Below are 17,983 nucleotides of genomic sequence, written 5' to 3'. Positions count from 1 at the left end.
CCCGTGTCCAACCGACCTTGGGCTTGAAATGCTCAATCCAAATCAGATTGGTCAGATTAATTTATTCCTCATTAATATTAGATAATTTAGCAATGATAAGGACTTGTATAAATATAAGTGATATTTAAAAGAACTTAAAATTTACAATTATTTGTCCTAAAATTGTATTTTCGAAATTTACATATATAAAATTATAAGTAAATTAAATAAAAAGAAAAGAAAATGATGATTAACTAAAGTTACCATCTTAATTCACTTATTGGTAGTCGTAATTTTCAGCAAAGCAAACATTTGCATTGTATGACAATGTAGAATTACATAAACAAATGCATTAATAACAGAGCAATTGTTTGTTTTATGAAGATAATCACACATTAATTTTGATATATATAATTATTTGTCTTGCTTTTGATGTTTGTAAGTGATCTAACTCTTCTTTATTCAGTAAGGAGAAGTTACAATAATCTTTAATCATCTTGGGGCCACTCAACAACTCTTGACCAAATCAGACAATTTACAAATCTGTAAACAAGCCAAAACTCTTCTCACCCACCTCTATGCACTCTGTTGCTTAAAAACAATTCCTCCATGGATCAGATTGTTTCATTTATCGTGGCTGGAAGCCCATGAGCAAGAGTTATCCCCCCATCTCCTCAGAATGTCATCCAAATCCTTGCGCAAGTACCACTCATAGTACACACACATGAGATCCAATGCATTGTATGCCAGTCCACATGGTCTAGTGTACGAAGAATAGAGTCCTTTTCTTCTCATTGAACCTCACAAAGTTATCAATGACAGATAGCATGCACATGAGGAGGAACATCTGCTCAAACACTATAACCTTGAGGACCAAATCGGGGATTTTAGTTGGTTGGGAAGACAAAGTGTGTATGCCATAAGTCATGGACCTCACGGGGCAGCTTTGCTCCACCAATGGGCAGTCATCTGGACATAAATTCCTCAACGCCATGAACCTTGCATATGTCGTGCCAAAAGTGTTCTTAGGAAATATTAGTTGTGGATGCTCCAAGAATACAGTCCGTAGAAGATGTAAAGTTATTTCTAATGTAAATGATCATAACATGAGTGCGCAAGCCGTTCAAATGACAGGTAAACATAAATTTGACAAGCTAGATACCCGCCGAGAAAACCTCCAAAGTGGTCATGAAAGAGTTCTCCATGATCTGTGGTTCTGTCATAACTGCGTTACTAGGAGCAAGTAATAGAAACAAATTACCAAATGTCCCCGTCAGCTTGTCATATGGTGCTGCCCTCCCTCATAGAACTGTTTTCTCGACCATGTCATCTCTGACCATTCGGAAAACAAAATGGCTACCTTCATCTAATTGAGTCAACTGCTATGCATGGACATATCCCAAGTGGAACCTCTTGAATGATGTTCCCACTTCTCTGACTTTTCATAACATGTCCCAATTTCACAAAACCAAAAAAAAAATTCCACTATCATTTAATAGCATGGAAAAATTAAAACATAAAACGTTTACTTGAAATTTTTTACTCTTTCTTCCTTTGGTAACTTGGCTAAACAAGCCTAATTAACAGATTTTAGATTACCATTGCTTGGAATTTGCAGGTATGACAATTAACTTGCTGCACCTGTGTTATCATGTCTCTCTACTGAAGATTTGGTGGAAAACTTAGCCAGACAAGGATACCATAGTGATAGCTGATCCTACGTTATAGCTCATACATATATATATCTAAGAACCACCACATTCCTACTACCACCTAATGCAAATAGGCCATATCCTTATCCAACCAGAAAAGTATTCTAAATAAGAATCACATGCTCCCAATTTTAACTATTTCTGTTCCATATGCCAACAGATCTTTCTATTCAATTCTCAAGTGACAAAAAGCTCCACTCGAATCACCATTTACATAAGGAAGCTCAAACATGATAATGGCACAGAGATAAACATGCTTCTATGAACCATTGATTTTTCATGTTACACTAACCATGCTTTATTAGAAACGAAAGAGTGCCTAGATGCAAATAAGAAAATTAGTTGTGGTAAAAGATTCAAATGATTACAAATAGAGTCCTTGTGACACCCTCTTTAAAGTAGGCATCTTCTTCTAAGTTTCTCTGCTGAAGATTGTGAGGAAACGAGACAAGCAAGAAACCTAAAATTTCTTCAATACTAGAAAGAACATGAGAGAATTTGCCAAAGCTAATTTCTAGTATTCCTAGAACTAAACAGAACATGTACCAAACCACAAGTAGAAGGCAGTGCAATAATATGATAGGTTATGTTGATGTTAGTGATATTAGTTAGTGAGATTGGAATTTGATATTTGATTTGGCCTTGAATTGTGTTAATTTAACATTTTCTTTATGAATAAGCATTGTATTTTAATTTGAAAATCAATGAGAAAAGTTAAAAGAACGTTTAGAATTTAGGAGATTGACCATCTGAACTGGTAATAGGAGGTCTGGCTACGACTAGAACATTAAAGTTGGTATCAGAGTGGTGATCCTCGAATCGTTTTGAGAAGAAATTTGCATCTACAATGAGTTATCATTCTTATCACCACTAGATTAGGAAAAAATGACAAGAATGAAGAACAAGAATTTTTTTATTATTGAAACATTATAGTCAATGAGAGAAGATTTGAATGACCGTCGATGTCTTGCTAAAGAGGTACTCAAAAGCTGCGACCATCCTTAAGAGATAATACAATGTGTTGCTGAAGATAGTAATACCACAGGAAATGAGCTCGTGATGGAATCCACTCATAGTCTGTCTTCAATATCCTAGTATTAGATGGAATGATCAGAATCCAATATCAAAGAGTTGATATCCAATTGATTCCCACAATCATTGTTCTAGAAAGATGAGCTAAATTTCAACAACACTGGTAAAAAAATGTGACTTTCATGTAGGAATGTTTTTTGAAGAAAACAAAACAATTGATTTCATGTTCCTAACCGAAATTGAGGTGTATGTTATCAAACCAATCATTTTCGAGAACTCAAGGAGTTCCAAGAATGTAGAATTTTCGACAACATTGTTTGCAATAATATCATCGTCAACTGCAAGAGACATTAGTCCAACTGTCTAATAAAACACTAGTTAAGAAGGTTGTGTTTTCCTCATAAATTTGGGATCTGAGTGGTTTCGGCCTAGAGAACAAGGTCAATTCCGAGGGGGGGGGGGGGGGGGGGGATCGTACATACCTGACTATTAGTAGAAGCAAGTACAATAATATGATGCAAGAAACACAATAGGTTGTGCTATATGGTAGTAACATTTTTTTATTTTTTTTTATTTGTTGTTGAGGTTAGAAATTTGATTTGGATTTGAAATATGAAAGTTTAGATTTTTTTTTTTTTTAGTAACAAGAACTGCATGTTCATCACAGAATCAATGAGAAAAGATAATAGAATCCTTTGGGATTTAGGAGATCAACCATCTCAAATTGGTCTATGAGACTCAGCTACCTTGAATCAGCCGTCTTATTCCTTTCTTTCTTATATTTCTTTAATTTATTCCATAACAATCCTGCAGAAACATTGCTGTAAGAGCTGAATAAGGACTTTTTTTTATTCGCTTCTCTTGTTACATCCTCTTTCCTCTCTATACTCTTGAATTTATGGTTCTACAAGGTAAAGAAAGAGAAGTGATGTGTCTGAAGTCGAATGACCTGGTTAGTGTACCCACATTGCCTATGAGCCCGGAAGCATGCGGACTGGCGGCTGCCTGACAAGTGTGAAATTTAGCATTTAATGCTATTTAGGGACCCAACAACACATTGTCTCTCATCGTCACCCAATGGACAAGCCCAACATTGTTCATACATACAATGTCGATCTTCAACTCACCTTTCCCAGCTGACATGTCAACTTCTTACCATCCTCATCGCCACACATCCATAATCTTTAAGCTATTGGGGCACCTGGCAACTGGGGCATAAAATAGGCCTGACTTGACCAAAATCCGAGTGATTCAAAAACCGAATTTAGAGGGTTTGGATCCTTGGAGTAGATCCGAATGAAAAAAATGGTCAGATATGGTTTAAAGCCCTTACCCAGCCTAGATCCGGGTCAGATATGGATTCATCCGTAGATCCACCCGGATCCGAATATAGTTTCTCTTGAAAACTAGATTTGTAAGTTCTTCAAGATATCCTTTTCTACAACATGGATTCTTATAAAATGAAAGAGTATTATGGTAAAATATAATACTATCATAAGCTTGGAAAGATGTTTAAACCAAAAAAAAAAAACATTCCAGAATTATCTGATCTGACCCAAGTTGGATCTGGAAATGGTAGTAGTTAGTAGGATCTGAATCCGAATACAAAAAAAAATCTGGATCCGAATATGGATATACTAAGATACAACCAGGGTCCAATCCATTTTATGCCCTACTAGCAACCCCTCTATAGAATTCTCACCAGAGTGGTGCGCACCATGCGATGGCATCTAGACTGAAAGGACCAATCTCAACCTACAAACCACAACTATTAAAGAGTTGCCACAAGCAGAGCAAGGATGCCAGCTTTATTGCAATATGTGACTCAAACATATGTGATCTAACATCTCTAAGGCTCCATCCAAATCCCAATAGCCACACATACCCCGTAGTGTCCATATCAAACTTCATCGTTATTGGGTGTATATTTTCTTCCACTCTCAGGTGTGTCATACCCCAGTCAAGCCCCGTTTTATATTCATTGTTCTCCCCTTCTCCAACAGATTGGTCTTTTGGAGTAGTTGTTTGGTTAACATGGCATTAGAGTGCTAGGTTTGTATGGGTCAAGGGTTCAAATCTTTCCACCCTTATGGGTGAGGGGGAGTGTTGAGTGTGTATTTTCCTCCACTCTTGGGTGTGACATACCCCAGTCAAGCCCCGTGACCCTCTTATATTCATTGTTCTCCCCTTGTTCAACAGATCGGTCTTTTGGAGTAGTTGGTTCGTTAACAATCGTCATCAAAGGGCCATTCCAAAATAACATAGAGGTGTGGGAGTGACGACTTTGTGCAGCTTTCTGCAAGTGCTCCTTGAACCAACCGTACCACCTCAAACTAATGTAAAGAATGATGATCCATCACAAATCCAATTATTGGTATGATTCTCAAAATCTTTTTATTTTATTTTTAAAAGTAATTCTCAAAATCTTTGCCCGTAGCTTCCTAACGTTATTGTTTTTCCATGTTCTTCAATAAGTAGTAACTTCGTATAGGTCTTTCAGATATTTTCTTGAGAATATGAACTTCAATGGCCAATTCTTTGGACTTTCTCATCGACAGTCATTAGGTGATGTTTGGGTCTTTTTAGCTGCTGAAAACACTGGAGAAACAATTTCATTGACAGACTGCGAGGACAATGAGACTTGAGATCTTTACAATCCCTGATCTTACTAAGATGATCCGCCAAAAATATCAAATGTCATGAAATCCTTTTTTTTTTTTTTTTCTTCTTTCCCGTGCTCATTCTAGCATTCTGATTTTAATGAAGCCTTTTTTCTATCTATCCCTATATAATTTTCCACAAAAGTCCCAATTTTCTTAATAAAGATCGTCTTTTGATAACCAAATAATTCGAAATAAGGAAAATCATAAATGATAAATTAACACTTGCAAGGAACAATCTTTAATAGAGAACTACACAATATTTTCTTTTCTTACCATATATATTTTTTCTCATGAAACAACATTATTTCTTCCCTCAAAGACCAATTAAACTCTTTGAGCACTAAGGACCCTTAGAACTATACAGTTAAAAAAAAAAAAAAACAGACCCAACGGTTCAATTAGCTCGATTTTCACAACAATTATAATTCTATAATCAGGTCTTCTGAAGATCTAAAATTCGGTGATTCAATTTAATGATTTTGTGAGAAAAATGTGCCAAAAAAAAAAAAAAAAAAAATGTAGATGGATCAGAAGGACTTACTCTCGAATCTGCACGTTTTGGTTCCATTTGGCCCAACTTGATCACCTTCTTCCAGCATGAAATCTATCTCACAAAGAAGGAAATAAAAATGCATTAAATAATAATAGATAAAACAAAACAAACACTTGCGAGTTAGGCATTTTATCGAACATCTATCGTGCATTTCTCGACTGTAAGTGTGTAACTCAATCGAACTAACCTTTCGAATTATGAGTAAGAAATGAAATGAATCAGGGTTCTAAATTCGATCAAACTCTGAGTCGCACTTGAATTTCTATGGAAGAAAGGATGATAAAAAAAAAAGGGATTTGGAAATGAAAAAAATTTGGACCATTTCTCGATTTGTGCGTGTCATCCTTGCGCAGGGGCCATGCTAATCTTCTCTGTATCGTTCCAATTTTATCGGATGTCTCCGAAGAGACACGCTATACTTCTTCTACTCTTTATAAGAAGGTAGCGAAGGTCTTACATTTGGTCAATGTGGGACTATCTTTACCACTCTATTTACTGTTAAATATTAAGGCCTCTAACAAGAAGCCCAAGGAATGTTTGGGCCGTAGAAATCTTACGGTCATACGGCCCAGGTCTCACTAGATTAGGATCCACGTGGATTGTGGTTTCTCATACTCTAGGAAAATAGTTAAGAGTCCTGATAATAAGACTCGTCAGTGGCATACTCATATGATTCCATGACATGGACAAGTTTGGGTACCGTAGATCTGTACACCTTGGGATACATGATTACATTTCCCCATAAAAATGTGTATCCCGAGGAAATCATATCCCAAGGCATAGAGATCTACAGTACCTGAACTTGTCACATCATGGAGTCATTAGAGTATGCCACCTGGCGAGTCCTATTATCTCGACTCAAACTCTAATTTATTTGACGTAAAGAAATTCTAGAGTTCTAACTCCATACATAAAAGATAGTCGTCCCCTCAAACTTGACGAAGTATTCTTTGGTAATTGAAGACCCAATCGACAAACTATACAAGCACGATAACTAGGTGTTGCCTAGACCCTCTCCTTTCATCAACTATTCTATTGCTTTAATTTATCGTTTTTCGGTGCTTTTGTATTGCAAAAGTGTTAGCCGAATGCGATTCTGATTTTTTTATTATTGTAAAATCCATTTTCCGAAGTAAGTTTAGTCAAATGAGATTCTAAAATTTGAAAAACTATTTATACAATCTGATTTTAATAATCCATAATCAGAATCGAGAATCAGCTTCTACAATCTGAATCAAACAACCCTAGAGTATCTGAGGCAATTTAACTTCTAATACTGAGGTCTCTCTCTCTTTCTCTTGGATGTCTTAGATTTGGCATCCTGACCACTTTCTTCTACATCTATTAGATTCACAAGAAAAATCCAAGGGTAAAATAAATAAAAAAAATCAATATTTGGGTTATAGTTTTGATTTCAGTGTTGTTTATTCTCAGAAGATCGAAAAATTGAAACATTTCGAATGATACAAACGAAAACGAAACGATTTGTATACCATGCATATAACATGGTGGGCGTACTTGGGCAATCTATACAAAACCTTATTGCATTTACGAGAATTCTAAAGTTCAATTTTCTTTGTTCCACTACACTTGTTATTTTCCAGACTTAAAGATTGATTATAATTCACCATGCATGTACTCATGTTTTGTTAAATGTATATTGCAAATAGAATAAAAGGAAAATATAAATTAAAAAAAGGAAAATTATTAACATTCGTGTTTGGTTCGATGTATCTTATATTACAAACAAAATATTAAAAAAAATGCAAAAAAGGAAACTCATTATTGTTCATGTTTTGTCCAAAAGGGTCATTAAATGAGAAAGCTTCAACAAGTTGAAAAATATTGGCAAAATCTTTTTAATTTTTCCAAGGTCACATATAGTTGGACAATGAAGGTAAAAAAAAAAAAAAAGGAAAGAAAGAGAAAATAGGTTAGCACATCAACAATTTTATATGTTATAATCATACAAATCTCTTGCAATTAATTCCATATCTTTGTTGAATCTAAAATTTATGAATTTCCAGAAAACCTTTTCTATATAAACCCCACCCCCACTTACCCATTGTAATGCAAAGCGTCGTGAGTTTAAGGACTTTTTATATGCAATTTTTGTTGTTGTTGTTGTTGTTGTTGTTTCGAGTTTATGGTAAAGTTGTATCTATCAATGTGGATTCTGATCGTTGTTCCTGGCATTTCTATTGTTATCCACGAAGAGGAATCATGGAGCTTCTATTGAAAATCAAGGCTCGTCGCAGTTTCACTTGGGTTGCTCTTTGATCAATAAGAATTTTAAGGAGACTTCAAGGGTGGTTCATGTCCAACGACGATTCTCTCTCTCTCTCTCTCTCTCTATTGTATGTGTCGTATATGTGTATTTCAGTTCTATTTGTAAATGAAATTTGGGTTTTATATTGAGGCTTCACTTACAATCCGCAAAATTATCATGAGTTTAATTTTACAATTAACTAGTGGTTAGCGAATTCTTTATTGAGTAGAAATTTCTCAAGTGACATTAGACCCATGGTTGTCATTTTGATCGTTGAAGATATATTAATTTTCTAAAACATCAGCCTATTTTAGTAGATTTCTAGCATGCATCAACAAATGAATGAGTAAGCATTAATGCCAAGAGCTTCTATTGGCACCCCAACTTTTACTTATTACATTCCAATTAAAAATAAAGAAAATAAGTGAATGGTTGAGAATAAGTAAAAGTTGGGGTGCCAAGAGAAGCTCTCGTCTCATTTTTTTTGCTATTTTTTTTTTTTTTTAACATTTTGGGGCTTAGGATTTTATATTAGCCTAATCATAACCATAAACAACTACTGAAATGAGCAAACTAAGTGTATGATAATGAAATTAAAAAATTATAAATGATAATGTATATATGTTTTAAAAATTATAAAAATCCTAATTTCATACTAAGATCAGAAACAACTACATACTAATAAAAAAACAACATTGAAAATCGATGAACACCTTATTTTCATAAAATCTGACCAAAACATAAATTCGCTGGGGTTTTAAGTGAATAAATCTTAAATCACATACCTCGAATGCCTTAATACTTTTGCAGGAAGAAATTAAAAATGGAGTATGAACGTATTTTCTCAATGTCAATTCGGTTTCCTTTCTTATAGAGCAAACAAGGGTTCTATAAGCATAAATGAATGTTATTGCATTCTTTCGCGAATTGGATTTCTTTACAACAAAGAAATTAGAAGTCCGTTAAAGAGAATGTCTGTAGACAGGACATTTTGTACCTGCATGGCTCCCTCATAAATCACCTCAGAATGCCATCCAAATCTGTGGTTCTGTTATAACTGCATTTCTAAGAGCAAGTAATGGCAACAAATGGCCAAAAGGTCCTCGTCGCCTCGTCATATTTTGCTACCCTCCCTCATAGAACTGTTTTCTCGACCACGTCATCTCTGAACATTCACAAATATATATATATAGAAAGAAATTTGCATCTTCAATGACTTGTCATTCTTCTCACCAATAGATCAGGAATAAACAATGAAAATGAAGAACAAGGCAATCAATTCCTACACTCATTGTCCTAAACATGAGCTAAATATCAACTTAAAACTGAAGGAACATGGCAAGAAAGATTTGGTAACGAGATGTACAACATTGATGTAAGAGAGTTTTGAAAAACACAAAGAAATTGATTTTTGGTGTTCCTACTTTTTTTGTTGAAATTGAGGTCTATTCTATCATGCCAATCATTTTCAAGAAGCTCCAAGAATATAGAATTGTTGACAACGTTATTGGCATCAACAACAACAAGAGACGTTTGGGATCCAAGTTGTTTCAGCCTGAAGGAAAAGGTCGTTTTCAAGAGGGGTGGAATCTTGCATGCCTAATTCTTCTTAGAAGATAGTGCAAGAATATGACACAACTAACACAATAGGTTATACCACATAGTAGTTGTGGAGGATAAAATTAATCAACCTACCATAGACCACCACGTGTCCTCTGTTAACTGAGATGAACACCTACCGACCCCGACCTCTAAAGGTTAGGGAAAGTAGAAAGATTCGAGGAATGGATAAGGTTAAAGCTTAATTCAAATCTCAAAAATCAAGGGCAAGATATTCTTGATTAAGAAAGGAGATCCGACAATCACGTATACAAATCGAAGTTCCTAAAACCACCCACCAGAACAAAAAAGAGGAAATCACGGAGGGAAATCCGCCAACAAGATTCCTTGCACAACCCCTATAAATGTGAACCGTGAACAGAGGAGAAGGTATGAAAAATTCCTAATCCTTTACCCTAATTCTATTACTCTTTCTCCTGTCACTACTAACTTGAGTGTCAGAGAGTTTGTGGTGTAGGCATCCAGAAGGTCAGACATTAGGATCTAGAGGTAAAGAGAAATCTTGCTTCTATACTAGTAATATTCGTTGTTAAGTTTAAGAATTTGATGTGGATTTTAATTGTGTTAGAATTTTCTCTATAAATAAGAATTATATATTTTTTATTTTTTTATTTTTTCTTATCATGGGGTGAGACTCATCCCATGGTCGCACACACCATCCCCTCGGAAAGTCCTACATGCGACTGGTTGAGTCGAGGGTCAACTGGACCCTTGAGGGTGGCTCCTCCAAGGAATTCACCGCTTCGTGGGGTTTTGAACACTTGACCAACCCTTCCTGAAGAGCTTATCAAGGCTCGACTTATCGGGAAATTAATTAAAAATAATTAATATAAACCTTTGGGATTTAGGAGAAAAACCATCTCGACCAGCTCTAAGATACCCAACTACCCCAAATAAGCCATCTTCTACCCTATTTTCTTATTTTTCTTCTGTTTCTTTCACAACAATCATAATGAAAATGCTACAGACCATGACTACAAAAGAGTTTCTACAAGTAGAGCAAGGATTTGAATTTTATTGGAATATGAGACTTTAATCACCCATGCAAAAGGATTTTATGAGGATGGCCTTAAGCCACATGAAGTGGTCTGGTCTATGATCTCTAAAGTAAAGAATGATTATCCCATCATAAATCGAATTATTGGTATGATTTTCAAAACTTTTGTTCTACCTTTCATTTGCAATCTTTCATAATTTCTTTCGAGAGTGTCATCATGTGACGATTGGGTTTTTTCACTACTGAAATTCACTGAAGAAATAACATGATCGACAGATTGCGAAGACTAATAAGACACTGAGATTTTTACATTCTCTAATTTTACTAAGATTATTGGAGAAAAGTATCAAATGCCATGATATCCTTTTATTTTATTTTTCCCTTTCTGTTTTCATCCTAGGATTCTGATTTTAATGAAACCTCTGGTCTATCTATCCCTATATAATTTTTCATAAAAAGTCCCAATTTTCTTAATAAAGAATGTCTTTCGATAACCAAATAATTCGAACAGAGGAAAATCATAAATTAACACTTTCAAGGAACAATCTTTAATAGAGAATTACACAATATATCCTTTTCTTACCATATTTTTTTTTTCTCATGAAACAACATAATTTCTTCCCTCCAAGGCCAATTAAACTCTTTGATCACTAAGGACCCTTTGAAGTTTACAGTGTTTTTTACAGACCCAACAGTTCAATTAGCTCGATTTTAACAGCAATTATAACTATAATCAGGTGTTCTGAAGATCTAAAATTCGGTGATTCAATTTAATGATTTTGCGAGAAAAATGTGCAAAAAATATAAAATGTAGATGGATCAAAAGGACTTACTCTCGAATCTGCACGTCTTGATCACTCTCCAGCATCTAGATTAAACCCCAAAAAACCAGCATCTAGATTAAACTCCAAAAAAAAAAAAAAAAATTGCATTAAATAGATTGAAAAAAACAAACACTTGCGGTTTAGGCATTTTATCGAACATCTATCGTGCATTTCTCAACTGTAAGTGTGTACCTCAATAGAACCAACCTTTCGACTTATGAGTAAGAAATGAAATGAATTAGGGTTCTAAATTCGATCAAACTTGAGTCGCACTTGAATTTTTATGAAAGAATGGAAGAAAAAAAGGATTTGAAAATGAAAAAAATTTGGACCATTTCTCGATTTGTGCGTGTCATCCTTGCGCAGGGGCCATGCTAATCTTCTCTGTATCGTTCCAATTTTATCGGATGTCTCCGAAGAGACATACTTTTTTGGTTCTCCTCCTTATAAGAAGTTAGCAAAGCTGTTAAATTTGGCCGATGTGGGACTATCTTGACAACTCTATTCTATTTAGTAGGGGTGCACATTGGATTGGGTAAATCCGAGATCCAAACCAATCCGAAGCTTTTGCATTGGATTGGATTGGTTCGGTTTAAACACACACGGTTCGGGTACGGATTGAAGAAAAAAAATCCGATTAATTTGGTTCAGTTCCGAATTAGGATATAATAGAACCGAATCAATCCGAAAACCGAACCAATTATATATATAATTATTTAAAAAATAAAAATTTCAATTTTTTATTTCTTTCTTCTTCTTCCTTTTAATTTTTTTTATTATCCCAAAGTCTATGTTTAAAAAAAGTCCTACTTGTTTTTAAGGTTTGAAGATTGGAGGAGATAGAATGCTTGGATTGAGAAGAAGGTATCTATCTTCAATAAGTATGAGAACCGAGAATTAATCCGAACCAAGATTGGATTGGATTGGTTCGGTTTCAAATTTGTAGAATCGATCATGTTTGGTTCGATTTCAATTTTGCCAAAATCCGAATCAATCCGAATCATGTGCACCCCTACTATTTAGTCCTCTAACAAAAAGCCCAAGGAACGTTTGGGCCGTAGAAATATACGGCCCATGCCTCACTAGATTTTAGACACCATGTGTAAGGAGCAGGGATTAGAAGCATCATTCCTTCTCAACACTCTTGATACATCATAATTTTTTCCTGACTCACTAACTCACTTTCACCTCACCTCGTAATTTTGAGACCTAAAGATTTTTGAAGCCCCGGGCTGCATAAGTGTTCATCTTTTATTTAAATACCAATTGCATCCTCTTAGAAGAAAATGTCATTTTTACCCTTATTTTTTTTTCATATAATATATTTTAAATACCACTTGTGTCCTTTACTAATTTTAAATTATTTTTCTTTATTAATTTAAAAATCAAATCAAACCGATTAATCAATAAGGTTTAATGAAAATTTGTACTAAATTATATTTATCCTACATTAGTTAGACTTGCTTGAAGTTTAGGTATAATTTTTATTAATTTTTTTTTATTCAAGGAATTACCTCAACGTTACAAAGCATTACAACGCATTCAAACAACTTCAAAAATTAGGATTGGGCTCATATAAAATCTTAAATCTAACAAATATTAATCTTTAAAATAATAGATAGAGTTTTTATTGGCATCCCAACTTTTATTTAGCAAAACAATATACTTTTTATTTTAATTGGACTGTAAATGTAAAATTAGTAAAAGTTGGAGTGTCAATAACAATTTTTTTTATTTTTTTTATTTTTATTTTTATGGATAGGAGAATAGTGTTTTAAAACCTTGAATGGTTATTTGAAGCCTAGGACTGTTGGAGTTCAAAAGTGTTTCGGGGGCTTCAAAGTGAAGAAGATGTCAAAAGGGATTCTGATTTTTTATCGTAAAATCAATTTTCACAAATAGGTTTAGCCAAATAAGCTTCTAGATTTTGAAAAACAGTTTTACAATCTGATTTTAATAATCCATAATCAGAATCAAGAATTAAGTTCTACAATACGAACGAAGCACTCCCCTAGAGTAGGGCAAGGTAAGTTAACTTCTTACACTGAAGTGCACAAATTCGAAAATTTGAAAACAATAGGATTTCCTTTTGAAGAAGAAAAAATGTTGGGGCGCGTTACACAACCCAAAATTCACGAGGAATCAACTACATTTCAAGGGGTGATGAGAAATCACTTTTATTATAACAACATTTACTAGTGAGGAAAAGTATTCCAGCTCTTGCAAGAAGAATCGAATTCATATCTAATTGTGTCGAGGATGGTTCTTCCTTCCAATTCTCCATCTCCAACCCTAAATCCTTTTAAGGGTCAATTTGAATATCGTGCAAACATGGCACCCTTTGCAGCATTATTCATGGTTTGATCACTTGCAGTAATAATCAAAATTTGAAGTTGTCCTTCAAGTAACATACCACCTCTTGCTACAATTAAGAAAGAAACAATTAAAGGTATCATTAGCGTCATTGTCATCACCATATCCCAACTATCTAGGTTTATTTGATGAGTCATGTTGCTGTGACCTCAAGATTGTACTTCATCTCGCACATCTTGACGTGAAAGTGTGTAGGACCCATAGATGCTTTTAATTTGTATCTCGATGAAAAACATCTATGGTTCCTACACACTTTTCACGTCAGGATGTGCTACAATCTTGAGGTCACTTTAGCATTATTCTAATTTGATATCGAGTTTTAGGCAAAATATATCATAAGATTGTGAAGTACATACACTATTAGGATTGTCAATGGAGAGTTGGATTGGTACTAATCCGATAAGAAATTTCTTAGACCTAGAACCAATGGGATTCGTCATTTTAAGCTCTGGACCACATTTGATACAATATGGTTATCTAGATCCAATTTGATCCAGTCGTAAAACAATCTGAGCCGATTTGATAAAATTATATACTTTGACCATGATACTGAGAGAAGGGTGAGTGTTGTAGACACCAAATAACCTTAGTTAATTTTTCAAAATTACAAAAATCTATTATATTACAATGAGAGAATAATAATTATTGTTGACAACAACGGCATTAGTTATTTTTTAAAATTACAAAAAATACCTATATCACATATTATAAAATTAGATTATCTATCGAAAAATTTTAAAATTACTTATAAAGAAAATTTTAGAGAGCTTCTATTGCCACACCAATATGAATTGGAGTGAAGTTAGCAAAAGTTGGTGTGGCAATAGAATCTTCCTAAAAAACCTAACCCCATAAGTTATCAAATCAGGTCCTTATCGGAACCCAAATCCTCGATCCAAATCCAGAGTTATCGTAATGGAATGGATCGGATTTTGGATCTAAACAAGTCCATTGACAGCCCTATATAACATAACATATATATTATACATTAAAAAGAGAAACTAAGGACTTACAATTAAGCAAAGAAGTATACATCCTGTGGCACCGGGGAACACAGCATACCAAAGATTCAAGTGATGCAGCTTCGGCCCATCGATAAACAATAATGGTAAGCTTGCAGCTACATATCAAGAATTTAATACATTAATTTATAAAAATATAATGGAAAGTTAAAAGTATGGACCAAATTTAAATATTTTACCGGGCGGATGTGTGGACCGAGTGTAGATCATGAAAGCTATAGATGCAGCCAGGGCGACACTCCTGGCTAACCATCCTGGACCAAAGAAGGAGAAAGCTACCACCCCAATTGCAGCACAACCGATCTGAGCCATGAACATGTTGTATTTCTGTAAAATCACACAATATGTAAGCCATAATTTTAAACTGAGTTGGAAATTGGCTGCCAAGTTCATTGAGACTTCCAAGGTTAAATGTGCGTGCGCGCGCGTGTGTGTGTGTGTGTGAAGGTCATTTTGAGTACAAAATCCACTTTCCAAAGTGTATTTATTGCACTTTAACGTGTGCCCCCTTAATTAATTATAGGGACAGTGACCACAAATACCTATGTTTTGAAAATATGTGCTTAAAAAAACCCCTTTAAAAAAAAATTTGGACTCTTTAATATTCTTTTTATCAAATATTAGTTTAAAGAAGATTTTTGAAGTGTCATAATTACCTTTTAATAATTTTTTAAGTTTAAACAAATGTATTTATTTAAGAATATTTGAGGTACTCTTATGTTTTAAAATGAATTACAAGGCCCTTGTCTATGGTCATATCTTATATAACAATATGAAAAAAATAAAAAAAATCCTTGTTTTCTCTTTTAATCCACATTTAAGCTAAGCTCTGGACCAGATTTGATACAAACCAATTAAAAAAATTATTTGTCAAATCCAATTCGAATTTGTTGGATTTGTGATTCGATTGATTTTACGAACCCAATACAAATCATACCGCAAATTGGTTCATTTCAAACGAATTGGGTAACATAGCGCCACTCCATCTCTATTATAGTAGGTCATAATAGATAATCATTTGGGCCAACTGATCCATGAATGTTTGGCCCAGGCCCTATGTTTGAACATTTTTCATCATGGTCTTGAAAATCACCAATCAGATTGACGTTTCTAATAAATAATCGATAAGAGATGACAAAGATTTCCAAAAAAACGCATCCCTATAAAAATCGGCACCAATCCCTAGAAATTCGCTGGTTGATGGAGTGCATCAACAGTTTGGTAATAGAAATAACGGAAATTATGGCTTCGAACAACGGCTGAGCTGAGATGAGAGGTATCCTCGAGATTCCCATTTGGCAACGCATCTGAGGGAAATCATCGTTTTTGGTCTCATCTCAGCCGTACGTTGGTTTGAGGTAGGTGAGAAAAGTGGATTAGAAAGGAAGATGAGATATTATTTGTACCTTTGCAGCAGGGGAAGAAGGAGTAGCGAATAAAACGGCGGAAACAGCGCCCAATGGTGCAATTGTCATTGAGATTCCTCTTGTTGCCAGAACCTGGTCCATCTTCCCCAATATTGCCATTGCCATAAATGCCCCTGCACATCATTATTAGACACTATTCTCATAAAGGGCATTTTCGTCATTCCCTAACAAGTAATCATACTAATGAGACAAGAAAGACACATATTAGATTTAGATTTAGATTAAATAATCGTGCCTGCTGAAGGCCAGAGGACGTCGCTAAGAGAAGGCGCGGACGCTGCTTTATCCGGCTTCCATGATTCCCAAAGTGGGGATACTGAGTTACTAGAAGCAACTACAACCGTTGATTTGTATTTGGTGCTTCTTCTACTTTTTCTTCTATCACTGATTATTAATCCACTTGGATTTATCTCAGAAGGAATCAATTTTCTTTGGTTTTCTCTCTTGTTATTGTTGATGTTCTTCTCTTGGAATAAATAGGATGAGAGAGAGAATGGAAACACAGATGGTGATGTTGATGTTGATGATGATGATGATGTTATCATGAAATGTTGATGATGATGATGCAAACTACATCGTAGTTGCCCCATTTCTTCTTCTTCTTCTTCTTCTATCTGTCTGTGAGAGAGAGAGAGAGAAGCTGTGAGGGTATTATAGTCTTTTGGGTGTGGCCTTTCGGAGACATCGAAGGGGCATATATACCATCCATACATCTATCTATTAGTCAAAAGCCAGGCTCAGCTTAGTTGTAGTGGCAGTTGGTCTGTTCCGGATCGGATTGTGACCAATCGAATCAGACCCAGAATAGATCCGATAAGAATTGGATCGGAACCCATGTTGGATCAGCTTTTCTATTGGATCCCTAGTCAGACCCACCTTTATGGATCGGGTGCTTATCAGGACGAGTGAACATGAATCCCCAATCTAAATAGAAAAGTTATTGGATCAAATGGATCGAATTTTGGGTCGGATCCGATGCATTGACAGCAAAGCACGAAAATTTCTAAGTTGTTTTTGACAAGATGGGGAAGTCTTGCCTTCTAATTGGACAGCTGCCATTACCCAGTACACCCAAATTTCTTAAATTATTTATCACAACCCAATTAAAGATCTTAAACTATAATCTCAACATTACAACACTCCAGTAAAAAAAAATACAAATGAAAAAAAAAAAACGAGAGTTTTTATTGGCACCCCAACGTTTACGTATTTTCAATCATTCACTTATTTTAGTTAGGATAATTATAAAAGCACCCCAAGAATTAATAAGAGCAACTCACACTATAGTCGAATTATTATCTTATAAGGGTTAAAAGTTTCAAATGAATTGATTTTTAGTGAGGATAATCTTTATGATGAAGAAATCATCCTCACAAAAAATCAACTCATTTTGAAATTTTTAATCCTGTCAAAATTGATTTACAAAAAATGGATGATTTACGATTCTTAAACTTATTTTGATGGAGTTAGAAGTTTCGGAATGAGCCAAAACTTTTAACTCATATAAGACAA

At 34.7% G+C, this 17,983-nt stretch overlaps 1 protein-coding gene, 1 long non-coding RNA gene and 2 other non-coding genes across 9 annotated transcripts; all 4 read right to left on the bottom strand.

Annotated features, from left to right (window-relative positions):
* Positions 1-314: 314 nt before the first annotated feature.
* On the bottom strand, positions 315-12,314 carry LOC147405732 (uncharacterized). Of its 6 annotated transcripts, none has more exons than XR_015176046.1 (5): positions 11,842-12,314; positions 11,659-11,693; positions 6,259-9,373; positions 5,928-5,990; positions 315-2,782 (listed from the first exon to the last, which is right to left on the bottom strand). It is a non-coding gene; the product is annotated as an uncharacterized LOC147405732 (long non-coding RNA). The 6 variants fall into 6 exon arrangements; XR_015176045.1 differs by having other exon boundaries at positions 6,127-9,373; positions 11,659-11,720; positions 11,857-12,313; XR_015176047.1 differs by having other exon boundaries at positions 6,127-9,373; positions 11,857-12,313.
* On the bottom strand, positions 6,247-6,349 carry LOC147405734 (U6 spliceosomal RNA). Its single transcript, XR_015177153.1, has one exon. It is a non-coding gene; the product is annotated as a U6 spliceosomal RNA (small nuclear RNA).
* LOC147405733 (U6 spliceosomal RNA) lies at positions 11,970-12,072 on the bottom strand. Its single transcript, XR_015177152.1, has one exon. It is a non-coding gene; the product is annotated as a U6 spliceosomal RNA (small nuclear RNA).
* Positions 12,315-13,711: 1,397 nt separating the features above from the next.
* LOC147405731 (Integral membrane HPP family protein) lies at positions 13,712-17,199 on the bottom strand. Its single transcript, XM_086433559.1, has 5 exons — positions 16,707-17,199; positions 16,451-16,584; positions 15,224-15,371; positions 15,036-15,142; positions 13,712-14,071 (listed from the first exon to the last, which is right to left on the bottom strand). The coding sequence occupies exons 1-5, from the start codon at positions 17,182-17,184 to the stop codon at positions 14,030-14,032; spliced, it is 909 nt and encodes a 302-aa protein (XP_086289685.1). The 5' UTR covers positions 17,185-17,199; the 3' UTR covers positions 13,712-14,029.
* Between the last annotated feature and the right edge of the window lie 784 nt (positions 17,200-17,983).

The sequence above is a fragment of the Akebia trifoliata genome, chromosome 3 (assembly GCF_017979445.1).
Source record: "Akebia trifoliata isolate Shusen 1 chromosome 3, ASM1797944v1, whole genome shotgun sequence".
Classification (NCBI taxonomy): domain Eukaryota; kingdom Viridiplantae; phylum Streptophyta; class Magnoliopsida; order Ranunculales; family Lardizabalaceae; genus Akebia; species Akebia trifoliata.
Note: the sequence above shows the minus strand (reverse complement) of the source record. Positions and strands in the feature narration are given on the sequence as shown.